Source organism: Ascaphus truei, chromosome 15 (assembly GCF_040206685.1).
Source record: "Ascaphus truei isolate aAscTru1 chromosome 15, aAscTru1.hap1, whole genome shotgun sequence".
Taxonomy (NCBI): Eukaryota; Metazoa; Chordata; class Amphibia; order Anura; family Ascaphidae; genus Ascaphus; species Ascaphus truei.
The window spans coordinates 30166030-30193252 of NC_134497.1; the positions used below are offsets into that span (position 1 = coordinate 30166030).

At 45.2% G+C, this 27223-nt stretch overlaps 2 protein-coding genes across 5 annotated transcripts in view; one reads left to right on the forward strand and one right to left on the reverse strand.

Moving 5' to 3' along the window:
- LOC142466753 (uncharacterized) overlaps positions 1-27223 on the forward strand; it is a 308465-nt gene that overhangs the window by 208507 nt on the left and 72735 nt on the right. The window lies entirely within an intron of this gene.
- The window catches only part of LOC142466754 (uncharacterized), a 42744-nt gene continuing 33682 nt past the window's right edge, over positions 18162-27223 (reverse strand). For 3 of the 4 annotated variants that reach the window (XR_012788208.1, XR_012788209.1, XR_012788210.1), the window contains 2 exons: positions 22907-26347; positions 18162-22702 (listed from right to left, as the gene is read on the reverse strand). Coding sequence is in view for 1 of the 4 variants with exons in the window: in XM_075572126.1 (XP_075428241.1) it covers positions 24774-26102 (1329 nt within the window). In the remaining 3 variants the exon portion in view is untranslated. Of the gene's footprint in view, positions 26348-27223 lie in introns of all 4 variants that reach the window. The other variant, XM_075572126.1, reaches the window with a different exon arrangement.

A 27223-nucleotide genomic window follows, 5' to 3' on the forward strand; every position in this document is an offset into this window, starting at 1 on the left:
AGACACACACAGACACTCACACAGACACTCACAGACACACACTCACAGACACACACTCACACACAGACTCACACTCACACACAGACTCACACAGACTCACTCACACAGACACACACTTACTCACACAGACACACACACTCATTCATTGAAAGGGAGGGGGCCCACTTGTGCAGCAGTTCACGTCCTCCATGTGTGGCCGGCTGGGGGTCGGGCAGCCGAGCAGGGGGGGGTCGGGCAGCACTGCGGGGGGGGGGGTCGGGCAGCACTGCGGGGGGGGGGGGTCGGGCAGCACTGCGGGGGGGGGGGGGGTCGGGCAGCACTGCGGGGGGGTCGGGCAGCATTGCAAGGGGGTCAGGCAGCACTGCGGGGCAGTCGGTCAGCCGGGCGTGGGGGGGGGGGGGTCGGCCGTGAAGGGAGGTGCGGAGGATGTGAAGAGAGGTCCGGGAGGATGTGAAGGGAGGTGTGGACGGGCGCAGGCTCCAATCAGCTCCTTGACGCTGCGTGACGTCATGACGTCACGAGCGTCATGTTGGCATGGCAACGCAGCGTCTTACGCCGCACGGCCATTGCAATTGGAGGAGGAAAATATGCCCGTAGAAGCGCGCGAGCGGGAAAATTGCTTGGGCGGCCATGAGGAGCTCGGAACGGGGTCAAATCCAATCGCCTGGGGCATGCGGGCGACCGGATTTGTCGAACAGTGTGTGTGTATATATATACAGTATATATATATATATATATATCACGTGTGAACATGCCACTGTGCAGATTACTTTGTTTATTCAGTTCTTCTCCCTTAACCAGCTTCTTCACTAGTAATATGGTTCCAGTTCTTATGTTTCTCATTATGTGCATTTAAATGTTCGTTACATAGTATATATAAATGTGCGCTGGCGTCCTTGGTTGCTATGGTAACACATGACGTATCCATGGTCCCATGGAAACAACGCTCGTTATGAGGGGCGGGTCTTGCCCTGATGCGACACGTGATGTCACAATCCGGAAGCACCGGGAATCGAGCAGACATACAGGGTCCTCCCGGCTATTTAGAGACCTCCACACACCTGGAACGCTGCTTAATGGCGTTTTGGCACTAAGTGGGTGAGAGCGAGTGTCATTGTTATATAAATGTCTTATGCTTGTGCACACTGAGGGGGGATCTGACGAAAGGGCTGCTGCCCTGAAACGTTATCTGTTCCTTTTTGTCAGTAAATATACACTAAGTGCTGAGTAAAATACTTTTTCAGCAGTACCTGCACTGTCTCTCGTGTGCTACATACAATTGCTTGCTGGATAGCTCAGTTGTGGTGATAATAATGCCAAGGTCGTGGGTCTGATCCCCACACTGGCCATTTTGCAGCTTTCTTTGCATTTGTTCTGTGTTATATAAAGGTTATGAGGATGTAAAAGTTTAAATTGATAAACATACCATGAATCACTCCCTAGGATCTTCTCAATCAACGTTGCTCCCTTCTTCCATTAACACAAGAGAATACTGAAAAATTAAGTGATTTATCTTAGTATATTGAAATATTAGGAACATTTCGTCCTCGCGCCCCACGTGTGCGCCTCCGTCTGCTGGCCGATGTGTGAACATCCCCAGCAGATGGAATGATCCACGGGCGGGCAGGTGGGGAGTAAGCGGACGGCGGATAAATAAATAATGTAATAATGTAAATAATGTAATAATGTAAATAATGTAATAATGTAAATAATGTAACAATGTAAATAATGTAATAATGAGACTAAATAATAAATAAAAGAATAAATCCCGTCCCCTCCGTCGCATGCCCCCCCCCCCCTCAGCAATTTGAGCAGCCAGTCAATGAAAACGTCTGGACATTGCTTGGCTGCTGAAACTGACGTCGCGCTGCTGCAGCCGGGAATGACACTTTTGAAAGACTCCAGCTACAGCGGCGACGCCGTGCTTCGCAGCCAATGGTAGTTTCAACAGTGAACACTACCATTTGCCGCCAGGGGTTGGTGATGGACGCGTCGCGCTGTGTGTGCTCCAGACAGTAAGGGATGCTGTTCCACCCCTTGTTACAGCTGCAGGCATTCTCTGAGACCCTATACAGTTTTGTATGTTATTTCACTTTTGGTGTATTTATATCACTTTATTCAATACTGTGATCTCTTGGGGGTACTAGCAATTGATATTAGCTAGTGTCAGTTATTACACCCATTACGAATTTTGAGTTTCATTTAGTAGCGCATTTGTTTTCTACACATTCACCTTCTCACCCCTTCCTGCGCCCCTCTCCCCACACCAGAGCCCCTCTCCCACCCTCTCTGCCCCCTCTCCCCACACCAGAGCCCCTCTCCCCCCCCTGCGCCTTTCCCCACACCAGAGTCCCTCTTCTCCCCCCTAAATATGTCTATCTACCCCCTCCTGCCTCTCCTCCCTCCTGCCTCTCCCCCCCTCAGTGTTTCCCTCCTCCCCACCCTGTGCCCCTTTCCCGTGCCCCTCCCCCTTCATCATCTCCCCACCCCCACCCCCACCTCACCTCCACCCCCACCTCACCTCCACCTCACTTCACCTCACTGTGCCTCTCTCTTCCCCTTGTTGCATAGTTATAGGGAGGGGGAGGTACAATGATAAAAGGGGACTGAGATAAGAGTAATCACCTGATCTGCTCCCGGGATCACAAGCCTAGGTTTTGATCACGCATGCGCAGATCCCCTGTTGACATCACATGCAACTGCCAGCCAATAGGAGGCTGTACATGCGCACAAGCACAACTGAAGCCAGAGCCGCCATCTTGGATTAGGGATATGCCCATACTAAGTACTACAGTTTGCGGAGAGACCACATAGGTGTAATAGGCCCCCCTATTTAAGATAATACGACATTGATACGTTTGATTGATCATTTCCTAATTAGCTATTATAGGGGCCCCTATTACGCCTTAAATTTAGGCTCTCAGCACGCTGTATTTTTACAACCCTTAACCAATATGGCGCCTCAAGCTTCAGAGGTGCTTGTGAGCTTGTGCAGCCTCCTATTGGCTGTGACAGCAGCATGTGATGTCAACAGGTGATCTGTGAGCATATGCAGGAATGAAAAGCCTCCTTCTTGCTGGGACGTGGGGGGGGGGAACAGAGAGGCACAGTGAGGGGGACAGAGAGGCACAGTGAGGGGGACAGAGAGGCACAGTGAGGGGGGGAGAGAGACAGTGAGAGAGAGCGAGAGAGAGGCACAGTGAGGCACAGTGAGGGGGGGGAGCGAGTCACAGAGAGAGGGGGAGAGAGACAGTGAGAGAGGCACAGTGAGGGGGAGAGGCACAGTGATAAGGGAGCGAAAGAGAGGCACAGTGAGGGGGTGCAAAAGAGAGGCACAGTGAGAGGGCAGAGAGGCACATTGAATGGGGGAGAGAGGCACAGTGAGGGGGGGCAGAGAGGCAAAGTGAGGGGGGCAGAGAGGCACAGTGAGGGGGCAGAGAGGCAAAGTGAGGGGGGGCAGAGAGGCAAAGTGAGGGTGGCAGAGAGGCAAAGTGAGGGGCGGGGAGAGGGGGGAGAGGCAGTGAGGGGGCAGGGAGAGGGGGATAGGCACAGTGAGGGGGCATAGAGGCACAGTGAGGGGGCAGAGAGGCAGGGAGAGGGTTATAGGCACAGTGAGGGGGCAGAGAGGCAGGGAGAGGGGGGAGAGGCACAGTGAGGGGGCAGGGAGAGGGGGGAGAGGCACAGTGAGGGGGCAGGGAGAGGGGGGAGAGGCACAGTGAGGGGGCAGGGAGAGGGGGGAGAGGCACAGTGAGGGGGCAGGGAGAGGCACAGTGAGGGGGCAGGGGGAGGGGCAGGGAGAGGTACAGTGAGGGGGAGAGGCACAGTGAGGAGAGAGGCACAGTGAGGAGAGAGGCACAGTGAGGGGGAGAGGCACAGTGAGGGGGAGAGGCACAGTGAGGGGGAGAGGCACAGTGAGGGGGAGAGGCACAGTGAGGAGGAGAGGGGAGAGGCACAGTGAGGAGGAGAGGGGGGAGAGGCACAGTGAGGGGGCAGGGGGAGAGGTACAGTGAGGGGGAGAGGCACAGTGAGGAGAGAGGCACAGTGAGGAGAGAGGCACAGTGAGGGGGAGAGGCACAGTGAGGAGGAGAGGGGGAGAGGCACAGTGAGGGGGAGAGGCACAGTGAGGAGAGAGGCACAGTGAGGAGGAGAGGGGGAGAGGCACAGTGAGGGGGAGAGGCACAGTGAGGGGGAGAGGCACAGTGAGGAGGAGAGGGGGGAGAGGCACAGTGAGGGGGCAGAGAGGCGGGGAGAGGCACAGTGAGGGGGAGAGTCACAGTGAGGAGGAGAGGGGGGAGAGGCATAGTGAGTGGGAGAGGCACAGTGAGGAGGAGAGGCACAGTGAGGAGGAGAGGGTGGAGAGGCACAGTGAGGAGGAGAGGGTGGAGAGGCACAGTAAGGAGGAGAGGGTGGGGAGGCACAGTGAGGGGGCAGAGAGAGGCACAGTGAGGGGGCAGAGAGAGGCACAGTGAGGGGTGGATAGAGAGAAACAGTGAGGGGGAGAGAGGCACAGAGGGGGGACAGAGAGGCATAGTGAGGGGAGGAGAGCAAGGCACAGTGAGGGGGAGAGGCACAGTGAGGGGGAGCGAGGCACAGTGAGGATGTGCGAAAGAGAGGCACAGTGAGGATGTGCGAAAGAGGCACAGTGAGGATGTGGGGGAGAGAGGCACAGTGAGAGGGGGAGAGAGGCACAGTGAGGGGGGAGAGAGTCACGGTGAGGGGGGAGAGAGTCACGGTGATGGGGGGAGAGAGGCACGGTGAGGGGGGAGAGAGGCACGGTGAGGGGGGAGAGAGGCACGGTGAGGGGGGAGCGAGGCACGGTGAGAGGGGGAGCGAGGCACGGTGAGAGGGGGAGCGAGGCACGGTGAGAGGGGGAGCGAGGCACGGTGAGAGGGGGAGCGAGGCACGGTGAGAGGGGGAGCGAGGCACGGTGAGAGGGGGAGCGAGGCACGGTGAGAGGGGGAGCGAGGCACGGTGAGAGGGGGAGCGAGGCACGGTGAGAGGGAGAGCGAGGCACGGTGAGAGGGGGAGCGAGGCACGGTGAGAGGGGGAGCGAGGCACGGTGAGAGGGGGAGCGAGGCACGGTGAGAGGGGGAGCGAGGCACGGTGAGAGGGGGAGCGAGGCACGGTGAGAGGGGGAGCGAGGCACGGTGAGAGGGAATAAACCATTTGTTTCAAATGAGCTGCGATATAATATTTTAGAAGATTTGGGATTGCCATACCACCCCCTTCCTTAGCCTCCAACATAATTGACCTGGCTATTCTCGGTTGTTTATGTTTCCAAATAAATGGCATAATTCGCTTTTGAATCTCTTTTATATTTGTGTGTGGGACAGATTTCGGCAACATCTGAAAATAATACAGAAGTCTAGGGAGGATATTCATCTTAACCGCAGGTATACGCCCTATAATATAATCATAATAATAATATCCAGGACATATAATGAGAATTCCAGACTTGTAGATCCTTTTTTTTATCTTTGAGAAAAGATCAGGGTAATTATACTTGTATAACGAGTGATAATCCCTAGTAAAATATATCCCCAGGTACTTCAAATGGGTCTTTTTCCATTTATAGTCAAAGTGCAATGTAAGGACCTCAACCTCCTTTTTCAGATAGCGTTAAATTTAGGGCCTCCAACTTTCCCAAATTAACTTTATACCCAGATAACGCACCAAATCCCCGGAGGGTGGATTGTAAATCCGGGAAAGATGTCAGTAGATTAGATATAGTAAGAATAATAGCATCTGATAATAGTGATATTTTGTAGCACTCATCCTTTATTCTAATCCCTTGAATATTGGGGGGGGGGCACTGATAGTAGGCGTGAGGGGCTCGATTCCTAAGGCAAAAAAGATGGGGAGAAAGGGGGCACCCCTGCCTGGTCCCATTCTTAATTATTATCAGATGCCTGTCCCCACCTGGAATTTTCAGGGTGACTGTTGGCGACTGATAGAGGGCACGAACCCCCTGTAGAAAAACCAGAGAGAATCCAAATGCCTCTAGCGTTTTATCCAGGAAATCCCACCGTATCCTAACAAAAACTTTCTCCGCATCCAGACTCCACAAAACAGCTTTCAGTTTAGACTTGTGTATCTGGTCAATAACATTAATAATTTTTCTTGTGTTATCCGACTCCTGGCGTTCACTCACAAATCCCACCTGATCATAATGGAATAATCTAGGAAGTATTAGATTCAACCTGTTAGCCAGAATTTTACTATAAATTTTAAAATCCGTATTTAGCAGTGAAATTGGCCTTCGTCATCTGTGGGGGATTTGTTTTCCACTAAGGAAACCATGAAATAAATCCAACAGACAAGGCCCCAGAATTCCTAAAAAAAATAATTATAATACAAATTTGTAATACCATCTGGGCCAGGCGCCTTTGATGGCTTCCGTGAGCTGACCACCCTCCCAAGCTCTATCCGAGTTATTTTTGAATTTCAAATGTTATGGTATTCCTCTGTCAATTATAGGAGGTTACAGTCCTTCAAATAATCCTCAATCTGGGCCAAACCAGGGATTTTAGCATTTGGGGTTGAATTATCTAGGTTGTAGAGTTCCGTATAAAATTTAGCAAATTCCTCTGCAAACTTTGAGGGATTGTATGTCACTTCTCCCCCTTTTATCTTAATGGCGGAGACCTATGCCCTCGACTTATCCCTTTAAATTTGTTTGCCAAAATACGGTCTGCCATATCCCCTTTGTCGTAGAACACCTGCTAAATCCACTTAAGGGCCTTCTCTACATCCTTCAGCTGCAACCTCCTGAATTCCCCCCTTGCCTGACCCAACATTTTATACATTTTCCTCGACAGATTTTTTTTATGTGTACTCTCCAACGGTACAATTTTTCCGTAAAATATTTTTGTTTTTCAATTTTCATTCTCTTTCTGTATGATGCAATGGAGTTAAGCTGTCCTCTAATCGTGGCCTTATGTGCCTCCTATAATATTGCTGTCAATTCTACAGACCAATTATTAATCTGGAAATAGTTTTTAAGCGAGTCTCCAATTTGTGAGCTAATCTCTGGGTGATTTAGTAACGAATAATTTATCCTCCAATGGAATGATTGAATCTTGGCAAATGGAGGGGTCAAACATAATTACAACCGGAGCATGATCCGACCACGTAATAGGCCCTATATCTGAGTTAATCAATACTTCCAGGATATTAGGGGTTACAAATACATTATCGATTTCTGGAGTACAAATCGTGTGGGGGCAAGTAAAAATAATAATATCTCTGCCCTGTATGAGTGATGCCAGGCATCAAGCAAACCAAATTATTTCATTAGTATTCTGAATTTCTTTGCTACACTATATGTCGTTGCAGCATGTGATTGCCCTGGATGTGTGGTTTTATCCATATCTGGGTCCAGGACCATGTTAAAGTCGCCTCCCAGGTTCAATTAATGTTCTCGGCTATCTCCCATAGACTCCAATGTTTCCCTTAAAAAATCAATTTGCCCCTCGTTAGGTGCATGGACATTTATTAGTGTGATCTGTAGGCCTGAAAGAAGACCATGGCCTAGTGGGCATATGGCCATACAGGGGGCATCCTGGTGTCGGGCATGCAGGCCTCCTTTTCACCCCATACACCCCGCCCCTAATCACTCTCAACCTTCTGAGAGCACTTTTAGTTACAACATTGGCAAATATGTGCATATAAAAGTTTTAATAATATCATACAATTAGAAATAAAAGGGGTGAAAAACCAAGGGAAAAATACATACGTCACACTTTGTAGTTTTCTTTTGAACATTCAATAATTGTTAACGTTGATTCTCGAGCAGTGGGCTGTTCTTGTCCTTTAATGCAACTTAATGTCCTTTATGTCTGTTACCAGAATCCTAGTGTGGTACTGTCACGGGAGACCAAGACTTATACACAAATTAATACTGGGATTCTGCCCTGAACTCAAGTTGGGTAAAATAAATTGTAATTTATTTATTTTCAGACAGACACACAAATCTTCACAATATACACTCAAGATGGGGAAACAAAAACAAATGTCCTTGGAACGAAATAAAGTCTCTAGGCACACCTGCACGCATGCAAGTGGGTGAGCAAAAGGATTCGTGTAGCAGTTCCTGACTAGGGCGCAACTTGCCTGCCCTATATCTCAGCCAACAGGGAAAAGTTCATTCAGTCCTTTCAGGCTTCGTTCGGGAGCACTTGGCTCTAACGAAGAGGGGGATGATCCTTGGTTACGATATTATTAAGCCTTCACACTCCGGAACCGCTGAAACTTGGTTCAATCGTTTTTAAAACCAGAGACAAAACATAAAACACAGACAAAGCTCAGTTTTAGCACATCCAGTGAGACTCATACACGGTACAGTGCCTAAATATATATGTATAAATATCTAATAAGTAAAATGGTCTTTTAGTTTGACATTTTTGGCCAAAATTGTTGGAAGCCCCTGAGCCAACGCCACGGCAAACGTACTTAGCTGCACTCAAAATTAGATTGCTAGCTCACTCCTAGTGCCGCAAATACAATTAGCACATTTCACATACATCCAGTTACCGGCAGCTAGCTTTAGAGCTGCCAAACAGGGACGCAAATAATAGTGTAGGGGAAAACATGATATTAGGGGGACAATACATTTTAACCCCTTCAGTCCCAACAGGGATTAGGCTTAATAGCGGTGGTGTAGGGGAAAACATGTCAGTGTGGTGAACATACAGTTAACCCCTTCAGTCCCAATTCGATTTGGGGTTAATAGCGGTGGTGTAGGGGAAAACAGGGGATTATGGGGATAATACATGTTAACCCCTTCACTCCCAACAGGGTTTAGGGTTAACCAGCCGGGTATAATGCCTTTATTATTGGCCTGGTTAACCCCTCTCGCCACAGGTACAACCCCCCAAATAATCAATCCCTTCAAACTCTTTGGGTCAAGGCCCACTCACCCACCGCCTGGCCCCTCAGTCAGTTCTTTCCCCTGCTCCGTGCAGGTATTAACCTGCAAACTAATCATGAGGGGGCTTCTCCCTTCCGTAGAGATGAGTTATCACCCAGGCAATGGGCAGCTGACCCCGACTCACAGGCAGAGCCGTACTTACAATGGAACATAGGGACACAGAGGGAAACAGAGAAAAGAACAAGACTACAGTTCCAACATAGATTTCTTTTGACCACCATGGAACGCAGACTCGTCGATCAGAGACCACTGCAGATTCATACTGAATCTTCCAAAATTTGGTAAACAATAAGGGGACTTATCTCAAGTGCATAGCCGGTCCTGGGCCTTTCCTCCTCGGTTCATCGCCCCCTCGCCCGGTCGCTCATGCTCTGTGTCGTCACCTTGCAATTCTCTTACGTTCTGCTCAAGGGATGTCTTCGCTCTACCCCTTTGTATCAAAAGCCCTCTCCCGCCTTAAACCCTTCTCACGGAATGCCCTTCCCCTCAATTTCCGACCAGCACCCTCTATATCCACATTTAAGACCCACCTCAAAACACAACTGCTTAAGGAAGCATATGAGTAGCTCCATGGCTGATAATTAACACCTCATTACATAAACCTTGGCCCCTTGCAGACGCACTTACCAGAATGCCCTCCTACTGTCTCTGAACGTTCTTCCTACCAACCAAATAGATTGTAAGCTTTTTGGAGCAGGGACTCATTTTCCTAAATGTTACTTTTATGTCTGAAGCACTTCTCCCCTTTGTGTTATTTATAGCATTTATTTTTTTATATGATTGTCACATGTATTACTGCTGTGAAGCGCTATGTACATTAATGGCACTATATAAATAAAGACATACATACTCGCTGTGACCCGATCTGTTCTTGGGGTCCAGTACTAGCGCTGACAGGAAAGATGTTGATTCCTCAGGATAGCAGAGCAAATCCTTCTTCCCTCCATGGCTAGCTATTAGACGGAACGGGAAGGCCCACTATTAGCAAATCCCCTTTTCCTAGAGTATCGCTGTCACCGGTCGTAGTCCTCTTTGCCTTTCTATAATCAGCCTAGACAGGTCCTAGAACATCTGAATGGGGGCATTTTCGAATTCGATTGAACCTCTATTTCTACCCAATGCTCTGTGAGCTCTGTCCATTAACAGTTCACTATTTTGTAGTTGAGGTCTATTGACAAGAAGAGTCTTTTTTCAGCCATCGTTGGCTGGCTGCGGCCGAATCGGGACAGATCTGGGGTCCCCACCCTCCTGTCCTTCTTCAGGGACATCTCTAGAAGCTCTCCGCCTGCTGCCGTGAGTTGAGGGTGAATACGAGGTGCCGATCGGGGGCTATAGTAAAGTATAATGAGCGGGATGCACGGAGCTTACTTAGCACACTTGCATGCGTTCTGACGTCACGCGTGCGCCCCCGTTTATTTTTTTAACATCTTTGTCTTTCAATAATATTGGCAACATTTGCAAGAAAAAGAATTTTGGGGAAGATGGGGATCTTTACTAAATGGTATCTGCCTAAAAATGTAATATTTAGATTATGCTATCTTTGTAATGACTGTATAATTGTTTCCACTAATGGTTTTACATTTATTGCATACAATTTTGATATATTGTTGGGTAGAATTATACCTGAGAAATGTATATACCTTTGGCTCCATTTAAAGGAGAAGGGACCCTTCCACCCTATTTGTTTATTATCTGTGAGTGCTAGTGCCTCTGATTTTTCATAGTGTATTGTTAGTCATGATATTCTACTAAATATCTGTATTTGTTTCTATTATGGCTGGTATAGCCTCTGTTGGATTTGAAATGAAGAGCAGCATGTCATCTGCAACAAAGGCCGCTATTTTAAGTTCTTGGTTTCCTATATGTACACCTTTAAAATTGTCCATTTGTTTAAGATGTCTCAGTAAGGGTCCTAGTGCCAAACAAAATAATATTGGGGACAATGGGTATCCTTGTCTGGTACCTTGTTGTAATGTGAAAGATTTCAAGTTCAGGGCGCTGACCGTTATAAAGGCTGTAAGTTTGTCATAAATGGTTTTTATTAAAGCTATGAAGTGATCACCAAAATGTTGTGCTTTTAGTAGTCTGATTATGTGTGGACATGTTACCTTATCAAATACCTATTCGGCATCTAAATGTACTGTTATATATTTCCCTTTGTTTTGCTTTGCAGTTATTATTGTTGCAATATCTGATTGTATAGTTGTAACTGATTGTCGTCCTGTGCCAAAGCCTGTCTGCTCTGGTGCTATTAGATCTGGAAGAATGTTTTTAAGTCTATTTGCATATATTTTTGTCAGGATTTAAAAATCTTGATTTATTAAAAAGATGGGCCTGTATGACGATGGTTGTTCAGGGTCTCTCCTTAACTTTGGAAGGACAATTATTTTTGCTCTGTGGAAATCTTGTGGCATCTCCTGTGTCTCCATAATATGGTTGAAAAGGTTAGTTAGTGGTATTATTTTTGGATTAATAATTTTATAATATTCTGCACCCAGTCCACCCAGACCTGGTGATTTACCATTTTTTGAGTGTTTTGATGGTGTTTTGTACTTCGAGGTTTGTTATGTGTTTGTTTAAGGCTTCTTTGTTAGCTGGGGGGGGGTTGGCCTCTTCTATACATTTTTCTCCTATATCTACCTCATCCGGGCCTCTTGTGTATAAGTCTTTGTAATATTTTAGAAATATCTCACAGATTGTTTTTGTTTGCATTGTTCTGTTTCCTTCCGCAGTACAAATAGATGCAATCTGGTTGGCTATTTTAGCATCTTTTGTTCAATTTGCCAGGAGTCTTCCAGGCTTATTGTCCCATCTAAAATATTTATTTTTCTGAAGTAGCATTTGTGTTTGCGCTCTGTGAGCAGGGTATCATATATCTCTTTTGTGTTCAATTAAAGTTACTTATTTTCTGCTGTGTTGTTTGCCTTGTATGTTTTAGTTAAGAGTGTTAAGGCTGTTTAATTTATTTTTTAGGATTTCATTTTTCTTAGCATTATACGCTATTATGTGCCCCCTGCGTATTGCTTAAGGCTGTGCTTATAGTGCCGGCAACGTTGCGTAAAAAAAAATGCATTGAATCCGTCACATGCGCTTATAGTAGGCGCGACGGAGCAACATAAATCTCTGTAGTCAGTAGAATTTAATTTTTACAGCGACGGTTGCATCATGTGACAGGCTATAAACCAATCAGATAGCTTCTGATGCAGGGAGAGGGGGAATGTGTGTGTATGCAGGGAAGTGTGTGTTGTGATTAAGTGAAACACATTGTATTAACAACTTTAAAATAGTAAATTCCCCCGAAATTTAAAGTAAAGTAAATTCAGCATACAAAAAGAAATTAAAACTCCTCTCTGTTTCAACCTTCCCCCTTGCTCTGATCTCCACCCCTCTGCCTTCCCCCTTGCCTGACGTCACTCACCTTGTAGCCAGAGACGTCTCCAAAACAGATTACAACTTTCGCAATGGCTACGGAGACGGGTGACGTCATACGTTGCACTATAAGAGCAGCCTTAGGCTAAGGCCCCGCTGCACGCCCCCGCATGGCCGCCTTGCTTGTCTGCAACGCATGCAAGTCACTGCACTGCGATCTGCAGCTAATTTTTTTGGGCACGGCCAAAACGGGTCGGGTGGGTGCGGCAATGACAGGGGGGCAAGGATGTCTCATGGCTGTATTAGCTTCTCCCTGTGCCTGGGGTTGGACTCTGCTTCAATGCAGTCAGGAGAGGTGAAGGCGGATTGCGTCCATCTGGTTGGAGATGCATTGGCAGAGCTTTGTGCATTAGGGATACCACTGGGGTTGAAGGGAACAAATGAGGTGTGCTAGCAGAGCTGTGACAAATTAGGACTGGGACAGCAGAGGGTTCTGAGAAGATAACCCTCTGCGAGGGAGGGGGCTTGGCCGGGTATTAAAGGGGTTACACCCCAGTTGGCCACCCTCTACCCTCACCTGGGAGGTGAGGGGTTAACTGGAATGATGTTCAGTACTTTGTTTATACCCCTGCTTCAGCACCAAATGTGTGTCCCCAAGTAAATGTGTATTTTCCCCATTTCAGTGTTTGCACCAACACATACACTGGGATCAGGTCGGGAGGGAAAGGGTTGATTGCATTTTTGTGTTTATGGCCCTTTGTTCCCTTTCCCGCCTTTTCAGTCCCCATTTGCAGACTGTGCCATAGGTCGCCATTGAGACTCCATGCAACCTTATGGAGATTTCGGTGGTTTGGGCCCGATATCACAGAAGACCTGCAGGTGGCACCCGAGAGGAGGAGCGGAGATTCTCCATTGAAAGTGAATGGAGTAATGCATTTCAATAGGGATCCCTCGAGTCCGACCTCCAGGAACGAGCTGGCAGCCAGCCAGACCACAAAACCGCAAGAACGGATACAATTTCAATAAAGAAGCTTTGATCACTCAATTGGCGTGGGAACTTGGTCACAGCCAAGTTCATTCATATTAAAATTGTAGCTCCTGTTCTAGGGCAGCTAGCGGGTTAATTATTTTTGCCCCTAGCTTAAGGGGGACCCGTCACTCGACCCCAACCGGGTTCGACAGTCGATCCCAGTAAAGGGTCGCGCCAGCCACAAGGGTCGCGCCATTGACTCCAATGGCGGAGGTAAAAGCCGCGAGGCAGAAACGGCTAAATCAAAGTGTAAAAAGCCTGAAGTCCATAACTCCAGTTCTGTACGACCCAGAGGGCTGGAATTTGGCCACCATGTAGTCATAGTTCCGGCATGACTGCATGACAGATACCGACCCTCTCTGAGCAACAGGACGGAGTCAGATTAATGGTTTAGTTTGGGTTTCTGCCATTGACTTCAATGGCAGAGAAATGCCACTTCTGTGAAATGTGCATTTAAAATGTATTTCTGTAACTCCGGTTCGGTGGGTCCTAGCGAGCTGAAAGTTGGCCACCCTAAAGAGTCCACTCCGGCATTAGGGTTTGGCAATTTATAGCCCGCTCGGCCCAACCGAACGGATTATTTTAATATGTATGTAATTGTAGAAATGTACTGTATTTGGTGTCTGGCATAAAAGCCCGGGAAAGATACTGGCTCTGCAGTATGTTAATGTTCAGGGGGCGACTATATGTCTACAACAGGCCCCCTGATCAAAGGCTCCCCCACCCTGATTGTATATAATAGGGCAGAACAGAGCATGACTTGAGTGGTTTTGCAAGTGTTATAAATCACACTTTTAGACAAAAGTTTTCCTGGCCAGATCCCCTTCTGGCAGACTTGGAGGCGCCACTTCTTTAGTGCGGGGTTAAGGAAATGAGACCCAAAGTAGAGAATTATGCGCATGTGCCAGTTACCTGGGGGCATGTACCAAAATGCTTCCCACGTTAGCAGGCAAAGGGTCATTGGGTGCAGGTAATTGATAACCAATACCTGACACCCAATGTTAAGGGATAGGGCTTAAATCCCATATAAACGAGTGTAAGCCCTACAGTATGCCCAGTGTCTTTGTTACAACATCTGAATGATTCCTGATTACCTGATGAATTGCTAATCCTGTCTTGATTACTTCATTGACTCCTTCCTACGTAAGTGTTCATATTCGGTGTGTTATTTGTATACTCTGTTTGTTCACCTTTTTCAAGAAATAAACTTTCTTTATTATATCTTACGATCTCCAAGAGTAGTGTGTGTGGGTGCACAGCAGGAAGGAACAGGTCACAAGGCAAATTAAAACCTTCAGGCATTATTCAGGTAATCTACGCAAAGATCTAGCACTACACTATCAACGCATATACCCCCTTATTTGTCTACATCAATATGGATTAATGGTGGAACCAAGCATTTGAGCTCCCACATATCTAAACATTTAATATATATTAGTCGCATTCAATACAACCCAGTGATTTTGGTGTATATTATAACCCTGCACAAGCTCCCGTGACAATAACATGCCCATATTTATATTTCATTTAGTACTAGCTGAGAGACCCGGCATTGACCGGGAGTAAAATGTTGCGCTCCCTCCTCTCTCCGCTCCCCCTCTCTTTCTTGGCTCCCCCCCCCCCATGTGCAGCTCCTGTCCCCCCTACAGTGTCCCAAACACACATACACACACAGTGTCACACACACACAGTGTCTCACACACACACACACAGTCACACACAGTGTCAGTGACACAGACACACAGTGTCAGTTACACAGACACACAGTGTCAGTGACACACACACACACACACACACACACACACAGTGTCAGTGACACCCACCCACACAGTGACACACACACTGGCACACACCCACACAATAGCACACACAGTGGCACACACACACACACACACACAGTCACAGACAAACACACAGTCTCAGTGTCACACACACAGTCAGTGACACACAGTGTCAGTGACACAGACGCACACAGTGTCAGTGACACAGACACACACACAGTCAGTGACAAACACAGTGTCAGTGACACACACACAGTGACACACACACACTGGATAGAAGGGGGGGGGGAGAGTGGAATGGCCGCCGATCCGAACAGGCGGTCCCCCCCATGCGGGCAACCAAGGGAGCGATGTGGGCACGGGGACTGGAGGGAAGGGCATGTGCCGCGCGGCCGCCACTGCCTTGCTCCCCCCGGCATGTCCCGCTGAGCGTGGCAGGAGGTGATGGCGGAGCAGCGGAGGGGGGGTCGTGTTGATGGGGGAAGTCAGCGGGGAGGTGAGTAGTCAGCCATGCCGGGCTTCCTCCCCCCTCCCGCGGCCAAGCAGGGTTAAGAGTGCCGCGAGGGAAGGTAGTGGGGAGGTGAGTTGCGGGTGAGGGGGGGTGAGCCGGCGGGGTGGAGGTGAGCTTTGGGTGATTGGGGGTGGATCCAGCGGCCCAGACTGCGGGGTGAGGATGAGAAGAGGAGAGTTGCCGAGTGGTTGTGCGTGTGTCCCCGTCCCCTCCCCAGCTGTGTCGGCGGCAAGAAAGCCAATGAGAGGCGTGCGGGGGCGGGCCACGGACCAATCTGATTGGCCAGAGGCTGAGTGACAGACCGACGGACCAATCAGATTGCCTATAAGAACAGCAAACATACAACGTTTTCAATTATATAGATATATAAGAAAGATAGATAAGATAGATAGATAAATTAGAAATGTAGGAAACTTTCGTGTAAAGTAAGTTTGCGAATATTGGACTCTCACAATTTCATCAACTTTTGCAAATATTCTCCTGGGGATGTGTCACGATGGACAGAACTTATCAACAATTTTATATTTTGGGGAAGTAGATTGAGCATACAAGTTAAGCAAAATAAACTGACATTTATTTCCTTAATAGACAAACAAACGACAACCTTAGAATACACTTAATAATTACACTTACTGGTATAGGGAACAGGATAAATTGTCCAGTGAACGAAAAGTACAGAAATAATGTCCCTTTAAATTGCAGTCCTATTGCAAAGGGGCGCCAGATGCCAGGCCCATAAGTCCGTGTAAAATGAAATGTTCGTTCTGGTTCTTTGGGGTTCGTTCTGGAATCCCCACGGCTATTGAAATCCTGATGTTTTTAACCCCTTGCGTTCTGGAATCGCTGCCACTGTACTTAGATCTTATCCGCTTGAAGAAATCAGGTAACAACCACACAGGAATGAGGGTTACAGGCCTCTTTAAGGACAGGGGCCCTTGGAGTTTTTCATTAGCCTCGTCCCATTGGCAAGGAATTATCTTCCTCCTATCAGAGCCTGCCCTGTAACGTGGGAAAATCCTAAAACCGCCCGGGAAGCTCTGAGCATGCTCAGTAAGGAGCTTTGTAGCACTGCTGAGTAAAAAGGGGCCTCTCATTTCTGGGGACGCAACATCTGGAGTTTGGTCACAAGGTGTAAAAAATCCAGGATGAGTAACAGGATCTGCTACTCAAACATCCCAGTTAAGTCACACTTTAAGACTCTGGGGGCTTTCATCTGCAACACTTCATGAGACACATAGGCACTGCCACAACGGGGGTCTCTGCAGGTGGAGAAGAAATTACTCCCCAGCTCATGTATGTAAAACATTTGTTCATTACATGCATTACAAAGGCAGGCAGAAAAATAGCATCCTGCCTGTACATTTAAAACTGCAACAGAAAGGCACTTTATAAAAAATATATGTTTCACTTACTGTATGACAAAGTTATATTTGTAATGTTTGTGTGCTTGGGATGTACTCTACTGCAAGCACATGCAATCCTGCAAAATGGGGACAACAAGGGACAGAGGGAAAAATAAGACATGCACAGTGCATGAAAAATTAACCCCTTCATCACCAATACGAATTAGGGGTAACCAGCCGAGCACACTGCCTTTATTAATGCGCTGATTACCCCCATTTTCGCCATAGGATGCCTTTCTCAAAAATTACATTTCCGTTTTGCATTAATGTAGCAATGAGAGAGGGAGAGAGTTAACCAGTGTAAGTAGTAGATTCGTACAAGCCGGCAAGCAGCTCCCCTCCTCCCCAGCACACAGCACGGGCAGCCTGCGAAACGGGAACCTGAGGGGGGAGGGAATGCTGTACAGAGGACAGTGCAGAGGACAGTGCTTCAAATTGAAGGCGTGGGTAAACATAGACACAAACATACACACTCAGACCTACCTCCCTCCCGTAGCTCCAGACAGCTCCCCTCCTCATTGGCTCACTGCCACACCACGTGACGCGTCACCGCTGCAAAACACCAGTCTTGTAGCTCTGGCCGGCTGACGCGTCACAGCATGTAGTGAGCCACGTCGGAAGGAGGCAGCAGGGACCAGCAGACTGGAGGTAAGGGGCTGGTGGCCCACGCGCACCCCCGACCACAGCGAGTCCTCAGCCTTAGAGGTGTCCCAGTATAATTGTGATTCTGTATTATGTTTATTATCCGTTTTGAAATTGAACCACAGATTGCTTAAGTAATCTCTAAATTCATTTTAACCAGCAAGGTGTGTGGGCATGCACCAATTGGGAGATATATTTTTGGGATTATGCAGCTTTAGACTGATCCAAATTGGTGTGTGGTCAGAGATAATTATGTTTTCTATCTTTATAGTGTATTCTCTGCAATTCTCTTGTTGATATCAAAATAGGGTCTATTCTGTAAAAGTTGTGGGCTTGAGAGAAAAAGGTGTATTCCCGTTTCAATGGGTTTAGTATTGTCCATGGGTCACTTAGGGATAAACTTTCTCTGAAGATTTTTAAAGTATCTAATTATGTATATGAGTAATGTGGTACCATATTATTTCCTGATCTGTCGAGCTGCCAGTCTTCCGCCATGTTGAAGTCATCCCCTATGATAATAGTCACTTAGGGACGAGCTTTCTCTGAAGGTTTTTTTTTGTAACGTTATTTCTTTTTATTAATAAGATTTTTGGGGGAGGGGATACAGAAAGGAAGTCGGGGAGGGGCAGGTATGGGGATATTTCAAGGCAATAATACATATAATAGTGAAGATACAGAAAGACAAAAAAATCAAAACAAAGTGGGTTAGATACATTTCCGGAGCAATTTCATGTAAACAAACTTAATTGAAAGGTTGTTACTTTGCATCGTCACGATCACACTTGTTCTGAACAAAAGTCAGCGACAGTTTGATGTTTTTCTTGGGTACATGGTTTGAGGAGCTATTTTTACTTAAACTATGGTTTTCCTTGTGGTTTTACCTACGTACAATGTAAGCACTTGATGATTAGAGCCACAGGGATCGTTTCTCGCCACCCAAGGGCCAAAGACCGCTTCAAACTTAGCCACTTAATCATTAAGAATGGCTGTCAGTTTTTCCATCAGAAGGGTCCACCATAGTCTTTTTTTTCTACCTCTAGTATAGACGGGCATTTTAGTCACCAAGAGGCTGCAATACAGCATCTAGTTGCTGTTAGGATGTGTTTAATTAGCTTCTGGGCTGTTTTTGGTAAATCTTCCTGGGGTTTAAGGAGGGCCTGTCATGGGGTTGGAATGATTCTAAGGCCCAACAGGTCATATATGAGGTCATAGATCTTCTCCCAAAGAGATTCCACCTCTTGGCAACTCCACCATATGTGGTACATTGTACCCTCACACCTGCAGCCTCTAAAGCATTGTGGTGATGGTGTTTTATATATTTTGTTTAACCGTGAGGGGGAGGGGTACCACCTGTATAAAACCTTGTATCCATTTTCCTTGGTAATAACATTGATTGAGGCTTCTGCCAGCTCATTCCATATCGTTTCCCTTTCCTCCGTCTCTAGGACCTCGCCTATGTCTGCCTCCCATTGTTTTATAAACTGGGTTTTTGACTCTACACCACTTTGGATTATGAGCTGATAAAGAAGTGATATCAAGCCTGTATGCAATGGATTTGCCCTACAAATAGACTCAAAAAGTATACCATTGAATGAAGAAACTCCCAGGCTTTTTGAGCTAAACAAGTGTCTCAACTGACAATATCTGAATAGCTCCCCCTTCAGGTGCACCATAACTCTCTCTAATTGTATTGAATGTTTTAGTCCTGGTGTCCAGCAGGAAATACCTCACTCTGATAATACCCACAGTTTCCCACTAGTGGAAGCTTTTTCCCGAGTATCAAGGTTTGAAATCCAGATTTCCAAATAGTGGGGTCATGTTTGATCGTTTTAAGGTAAATTTGTGTTTACATTTATTTCTATCCCATATGTTCAAAGAGTGGGAGATCAATGGGTTTGATGCCAAACCTTTTGGTCTGGAGGGGGCTGGAAGCCATAATAGACTCTAGTGATAATGGGCCAGTATCTGCTGCCTCAATATCTACCCATACCCGTTCCCCTCTTTCCAGATGGCACAGTGTCAGCTGACTCACTTGTGCTGCCTTGTAAAATGAATACAGGCAGGGTACCGATAGGCCTCCAGAGCCAGATGTACATATCATAATCTTATATTAAACCCTCGGTTTGTTACCATTCCAAATAAATGTCGTCATGTGTTTTTGGAGGTTTCCGATAACCTTTTTTTTATTGTAATAGTTAGAGTGCGAAAGAGAGATAATACTTTTGGTAACAAATTAATTTTAACTGAATTAATTCTTCCTATCCAAGATATTGAGAATTTAGAGCATCGAGCAAGACTGTTCTTGAGCTTTTTAATGAGGCTGGGGTAGTTAGTCTCCCATAATGTATGTATTGTTTTTGTCAAAGCTGATTCCCAGGTATTTCAATGAGGATTTTTTGCCATTTTAAATCAACATTGATGTCAATCAGCTTGACAGTTTCCTTTGGCAATCTTATCCCCAGGGCCTCTCTGACTTAAAGCTATTAATTTTGAAGCCAGAGATTCCCGAATTGTGTGATAATATGGAAGAGGTTTGGGAGTGACCTCATTGTTTTGTGAGGGACAATATTATCATCTCATCTGCGAATAGGGCTATTTTATGGGATTGGGAGTTGAGATTAATTCCATTTATATTGAAATATTCTCTGTTCATAATGACATGGGGTTCTATATATAAAGCGAATAGGAGAGGTGAAAGTGGGCAGCCCTGTCTCATGCCACTTTTTTGGGGGGGAATTGGATCTGATGAAAACCTTGCATTTTGGAACTTAGCCACTGGGGAGCTGTAAAGGCTTTTGATCGAGTTAAGAAATTCTCCCTTGACGCCAAAATGTGACAGGACGTCACCCAAAAAGTTCCAGTCCACCCTATCAAACACCTTTTCTGCATCAAGTGCGAGAACCATGGTAGGGATCTACTTTTGGTTAGCGTTATGGATCAAATTTAGAATTTGCCTCTTATTATCAGACACCTGACGTTGAGGTATAAAACCTACGTGGTCTGGGTGGATTAATTTAGGGAGATGCTGGATCAGTCTATTACCTAGAATTTTAGTAAAAATGTTATGGTCTGTCTTAAATAAAGAAATTGGTCTATAATTGTTGCATAGTTGGGAGTCTTTATCTTCCTTGTGGATAAGTATCAAGTTGGCCTGAAGCATCTCTGAGGGGATTGGGCGGCCTTTAAGAAATTAATTACATAATCGTGTTAGTTGCTTAGTGATGAAGTTGCTATTTTTTTTTATAGTAATGGTTGATGAACCAATCAGGCCCAGGGGCTTTTGCCGGCTTTCATTTTTTAATTACCTCACAAACCTCCAGTGTGATCTCTTTGCTGAGAGACCTACAGGCAGCTTCATTTAGTTTGGGGATTTTGCACTTAGCATACAATGTATTTCTCTATTATGATCTAGGCCTGAATTGGTCTTATTGCCGTCGTATAAATCTTTATTATATGATACGGCAGATTCGGGGTTCCCTCAGCAGTTCTCACATGAAAAAAATAAACATTGAAATGCGAGTGCAATTATTTTATCTGCAATTTGTGCAATATACTACTCAAACGATATTACACTATTGCGGCATCTCTCTTCTTTTTACCTTTGAATATCACTGAATGAGGACAAGTGACAAATAATAGAAGGGGTATTATAATACAACAATTCCCACCGAAGGACACACAAAAGGGCTCTCATCAGAGAGAAGAATCTCTGATATGCTACACTATATGAGAAGCACATTGTGAGTGAGATTAACAGAATTATTTGATAGGAAAAATTTTCCTTACCGACTACACTATTATTGGTTTTTCTTTTTTCCTCCTACACATCACCTGTTCACCGAGCGCTCCCCCCTTACTTGGAAGACAAGAATATAAATCTTTATAATATGCCTGGAATTCTGCTACTATTTGAGAGGAATTGTATGTGAGGTGTCCTGATCTTTTCTCAATAGCATAAATATTCTGGGACCTAAATTGTTTTTTCAATTTAGAGGCTAACATTGTGTCTGCTTTGTTCCCCTTATCGTAGAACTTCTGATTGGTCGATCTAAGAGCTCTCTCCGAGGCTTCGGAAAGGCATAAATTCAATTCTCCTCTTGTTAACACTATTTGTTTCCATATCTTATTAGATTGCTGGTGCTTATGTTTATTTTTTTAACTCAAAGTTTTTTGGAGAGTTGATCAATCTTTTCATTTCTCAGTCTCTTCCTTCTTGCTGCTGTTTTAATTAGGATTCCTCTTATTATGGCTTTATGAGCTACCCATAATAGTGACAGGGATATTTCTTGATTTATATTAGTTTTAAAATAAATAAGCCAAATTCCCCCCCCCCCCTATAATTTCTGGGATAGACAGGAGGGCATTATTAAGTAGCCAGGTAGGCGGTGATCTAGCTTTACATAACCCCTTGAGGGTCACCTCCATGGCCACATGGTCTGACCATATTATGTTGTGTATAACAGCATTTGACACTTGTGAGGCCAATGATGATCTTATAATTAAAAAGTCTATCCTGTGTAATCCGTGTTGTGGGATGTAATCATGTCCACCAGAGACTCGACATGCAACCTCTCAGACAACACTCTAGAATCGCACAGAATCTTTCCAGAGGTTATATTGCCTCCAGTGGCATTGGATCTGTCCATTCTTAGGTTTAGAGTTATGTTAAAATCCCCTCCCCTTGTATAATGGAATTTAATACTTCGAAAAGGGATGTGAAAAATTGAGTTCTGGATTCGTTCGGGGCATAAACACATGCCAGTGTGACCTTAGTGTCTCGCATGTTGCCTATTATGATAATAAAATCTCTCTCTGGGACAAATGGGAAGTTCTTATGTATTAGGATGACTAGCCCTCTTTTCTTCACTGATGTGGATGCTAATTCTCTGAAGATTATTAAAGTGTCTAATTATGTATGTGAGTAATTTGGTACCATCTTATTTCCTGATCGGTCTAGCTTTTAGTCTTCCACCATGTTGAAGTCACCCCCTAAGAGAACTGTCGCCGTATCCCGTTCGACCATCTTTTGATATACATCTGTAAAGAATAGATGATTAGGCAAATTTGGAGCATAAACGAGATTTTTCTAAACACTTCAAATGTTCCTCCAAACAAAAAAGGTTGGGTATCACTGCCTTAAAAAGGAGTATACGCCTTTTCGGGTGAGTCAAATAGCAAGCAGTAGCTTGTTACCCTTCATCACCCTCAGTTTGGCCGGGTATAGGACTGCAAATTGTTTACCTTTTTGGTGGAGTTCTTTGCAGAGTGGGGAGAATTCTCTTCTCTTCATTGCTACTTGGGCTGAGAAGTCATGGAAGATCAGGAGCGTCTTCCCTTCATAGTGTAGGTTCGAGATTTGCCTGTATGCTGCGAGGATTGTTGCTCTGGTGCATAGTTGAAGAATCTCATGATGACCGGCCGTGGTCTTGCTCTATCCCGACTTCCCTCTGGGCGTATTCTGTGTGCCTTTTCGATTTTAAGGTTCTCCAGCAGTTCTGGCATTTTCAATGTCTGTGGCAACCATTTTGTTAGTATGTGATTCAGAGCTCTACCTTTTACAGATTCTGGTATGTCGATGATTTGTAAATTGTTCCTGTGGCCTCTGTTTTCCAGGTCTTCTAATTTTCTTGTATTGTTATTATAGTTTTAGCTTGCACCTCAAATTTGAGTTGCAGTTTTTGGAGTTCAGTTTCACATACTTAAGTTTTGTTTTCCTCAAGTCATTGCCCGTGTGAGCTAATTTATGTTTTGGTTTCTTGCATTATGTTGTTGAGGTCTAAGATCTTCTCGTCAAATAGTGGGGACATTAGTTTCATGAACTCTTCAGTGTGTCCGCTGTGTGCGTCATTTCTTGGTATCAGGTACTGTATTGCTGTGGCCTTCATTCTCAGATAGTTGCGGGGACTGCGTGGCTGGGGTAGCTTTCCTCTGTTTCCCATTGTTTTGCTTTAGTTTTCCTTATAGTGTCTGTTTTGTCCATAAATGTATAAATTATTGCATTAGTTTGTGTTGGGGTACCTTTTGTTGTCCTTTATTTATTCATCTATATTGTTATATTTGTTTCGTTTAATTTGGGATAGAATTTGAGATGTGTTGACTTTTGTTTTGAGTGCAATTGCTGTCAGTGTGGATTCTGACAGCACCGCACTTCCAGATTTTTGGTAGTTTTATATAAGCTTGTGTGAGTTTATTTTATTAGATATATGCTACAGGAGTCATATGGGACAGACTTGAAGCTGCTGTGTCTCTGTTGCAGGCCTGTGCTGCGGAGGATTACTGACCTCTGGGATGGTATGCCTATTCCTTTAACAGGCCCCCTCCTGTCACGGCTCCTCTTACAGCTCTCAGCACAGCTCTCCCTCCTTCCTCTCTGTGTGTGGCGCCGACAGCTGGATCCCTCTCCACAGGCCCCCCTGCTGTTTATATTGCAGGGCCTCTCTACAGCATTATCTTTGGCACCCGCACCTTCCCTGCTTGGCTCTCAGTCCTTCCCGGCTCACCTTTCCCTCGCACTGATGGGCCTTGATTGTTTTGGTGAGTTTCTGGTACTGCACGGGATGTGCCAGTGTGGACTATCCTTGCTGTTTCTCCCTCAGGGTTTTCCCGCCCAAGTCACCTCACACCGCCAAGCTTCCCGGGATTGACACTTTTGGCGTGGGCATGTACGCAGGTTTAATGGATTTGGGTGGGGTCTCCTGTGCAGCCGCTTTGTATTGATTTCATTTTTATTTGTGCTGTGTGTGTTTCAGTCTGTGTTTTTTCACTCACCTCGCGGCCATCTTGCTGGCTGGGCGTGTGTCTGAGATGGCCTCCGGTGTAATCTTTAGGCAGAGAGCTGGGTGAGGTCGTATTTCTTGTTCTTCTTGTTTGCCTGCTCATCCCCCGCTATTAGTTCTTTAGTATTTAATTTGGGACCAATTTTTTTTTTTTGGCAAGGGTTTTTGGGAGCTCAACTAGAAAACGGCCATTGCCATGGCCTACACACCGGAAGTATTTTTTAATGGTATTTTTTTTTCACATTAATATTTAGAGGGAGACTTCACTGAGTGAATTATCTTGTGTTTCAAAGATTTCATTTTGACTTAAGATTTTCTAACATTTAGGACTGTTATAGGGTCTCACCTCTGTGGATTCTTTGATGTGTAACAAGAGCCGATTTCTGACGGAAGCTTTCCCCACATTCAGAGCAGTTATAGGGCTTCAGCCCTGTGTGGATTGCTTGGTGTGTAACAAGATGCGATTTCTGACTAAAACTTTTCCCACATTCAGAGCAGTTATAGGGCTTCAGCCCTGTGTGGATTATTTGATGTGTAACAAGAGCTGATTTATGACAGAAGCTTTTCTCACATTCATAGCATTTATAGGGCTTCACCCTTGTGTGGCTTATTTGGTGTGTAAGAAGACGCAATATGTGACTGAAACTTTTATCACATTCAGAGCAGTTATACTGCTTCACCTCTGTGTGGATTCTTTGGTGTCTAACAAGAGCTGATTTGTGATTGAAGTTTTTCCCACATTCAGAGCAGTTATAGGGTCTCACTCCAGTGTGGATTCTTTGGTGTTTAATAAGATTCGACTTCTGACTGAAGCTTTTCTCACATTCAGAGCATGTATAGGGCTTAACCCCCATGTGGATTCTTTGGTGTGTAACAAGAGCTGATTTCTGACTGAAGCTTTTCCGACATTCAGAGCAGTTATAGGGCTTCACCCCTGTGTGGATTGTTTGGTGTGTAACAAGAGCTGATTTATGACTGAAGCTTTTCTCACATTCAGAGCATTTATAGGGCTTAATCCCTGTGTGAGTTATTTGGTGTCTAAAAAGAGTTGATTTATGACTGAAACTTTTTTCACATTTAGAGCAGTTATAGGGCTTCACCCCTGTGTGGCTTATTTGGTGTGCAACAAGACGTGATTTCTGACTGAAGCTTTTCTCACACTCAGAGCAGTTATAGGGCTTCACCCCTGTGTGGCTTATTTGATGCGTAACAAGAGCTGATTTATAACTGAAGCTTTTCTCACATTCAGAGCAGTTATAGGGCTTCACCCCTGTGTGGCTTATTTCGTGTGTAACAAGACGCAATTTCTGACTGAAGCTTTTCTCACACGCGGAGCAGTTATAGGGCTTCAGCACTGTGTGGATTCTTTGGTGTTTAATAAGATTTGATTTCTGATTGAAGTTTTTCCCACATTTAGAGCAGTTATAGGGTCTCATCCCTGTGTGGATTCTTTGGTGTGTAACAAGATTTGATTTATGACTGAAGCTTTTCTCACATTCAGAGCAGTTATAGGGCTTCACCCCTGTGTGGATTCTTTGGTGTGTAACAAGATGTGATTTCTTACTGAAGCTTTTCCCACATTCAGAGCAGTTATAGGATTTATTCCCTGTACGGATTATTTGCGGTATAACATAACCTACAGTGGGAAATATGGTATTCATGTCTCTGCTCTTTAAATCCTCTTTGTCTTGTCTGGTATTGTGATGTCTGTAAATTAACTAAAATGCTGTTGATGTATAGGAAAGCTTTGCCGAGTATCTTGTAATCTTGTTCCAATTCTCATACAGAATTATGTTTTAAGGACTTCAACATTGCATTGTTCCATTAGCACCTCTGTAATTTATGATGTTTGGGACATTTCTTACATTGCTTGTTGTCACATATCAGTCATGTGCTGAAGATACATCTATGGCGAGAAAATATATTAATGCAACAAAATACATTTGAATGAGAGAGACATTGAGTTCAACCTTCAAAAAATTCTAATTGTGCAAGATACTGAATCATATAAAAGTTACATTGTTATAGTTACATTCACCCAGAGAAAGGCAAAGAAACACCCCAATGAATCATTTTACAATTATGTCTCAGAAATGAAATACATATTCCCCCCTCACTCCAGTAATGGAAATCCCATTTCTGCCTGTAAAATGTTCTTCATATATATTGTTCTGATCTGCAGCTCTGACTTATTACAAAGTGAGCACATACAATAGTAGATTGGAACTTTTATTTCTTCCATCAAATAAGTTTTGTTGTGCTTTGTGATATATTAACCGTTTAGTGGCTCACGGGGTCAGCTAGCCATTGGCATCCAATGACTATCTGACCACTTACATCTACAAAGGGGTAAATACACCGCTAACACTAGACTAACTGGGCTGATTAACTAAAACAGGAACAGACGTTCCTGTCGTAATGTCACATCATTTTCTCTGATTTGTGCTACACTGCAACTGAAACTAGTTAACAAAACGTGCCCTAAATAAGGGTGCAAATCATATTCAAAAGAAAATGTAAGAAAAAAAATATACTTCCCAAGCTTATTGCTGCAGCAAAAGGTTATTCCCACCTTTCTCCAAAGGGAAGAAATCCCTTTATGATTACTGCTATTACATGTGTGTGGTTAGACCTTTGCCACAGTTATAAGCATGGGAAATATTATTACTATCTATATAAAACTCAAAATATGTTTGTCTGTGGGTTTGTGCACACTCATTGGCTGTCAACCTCTCCCATTGGCTGACTGCAGGGCGGGCTTTGGCTCTCGCGGTCTGAGTGC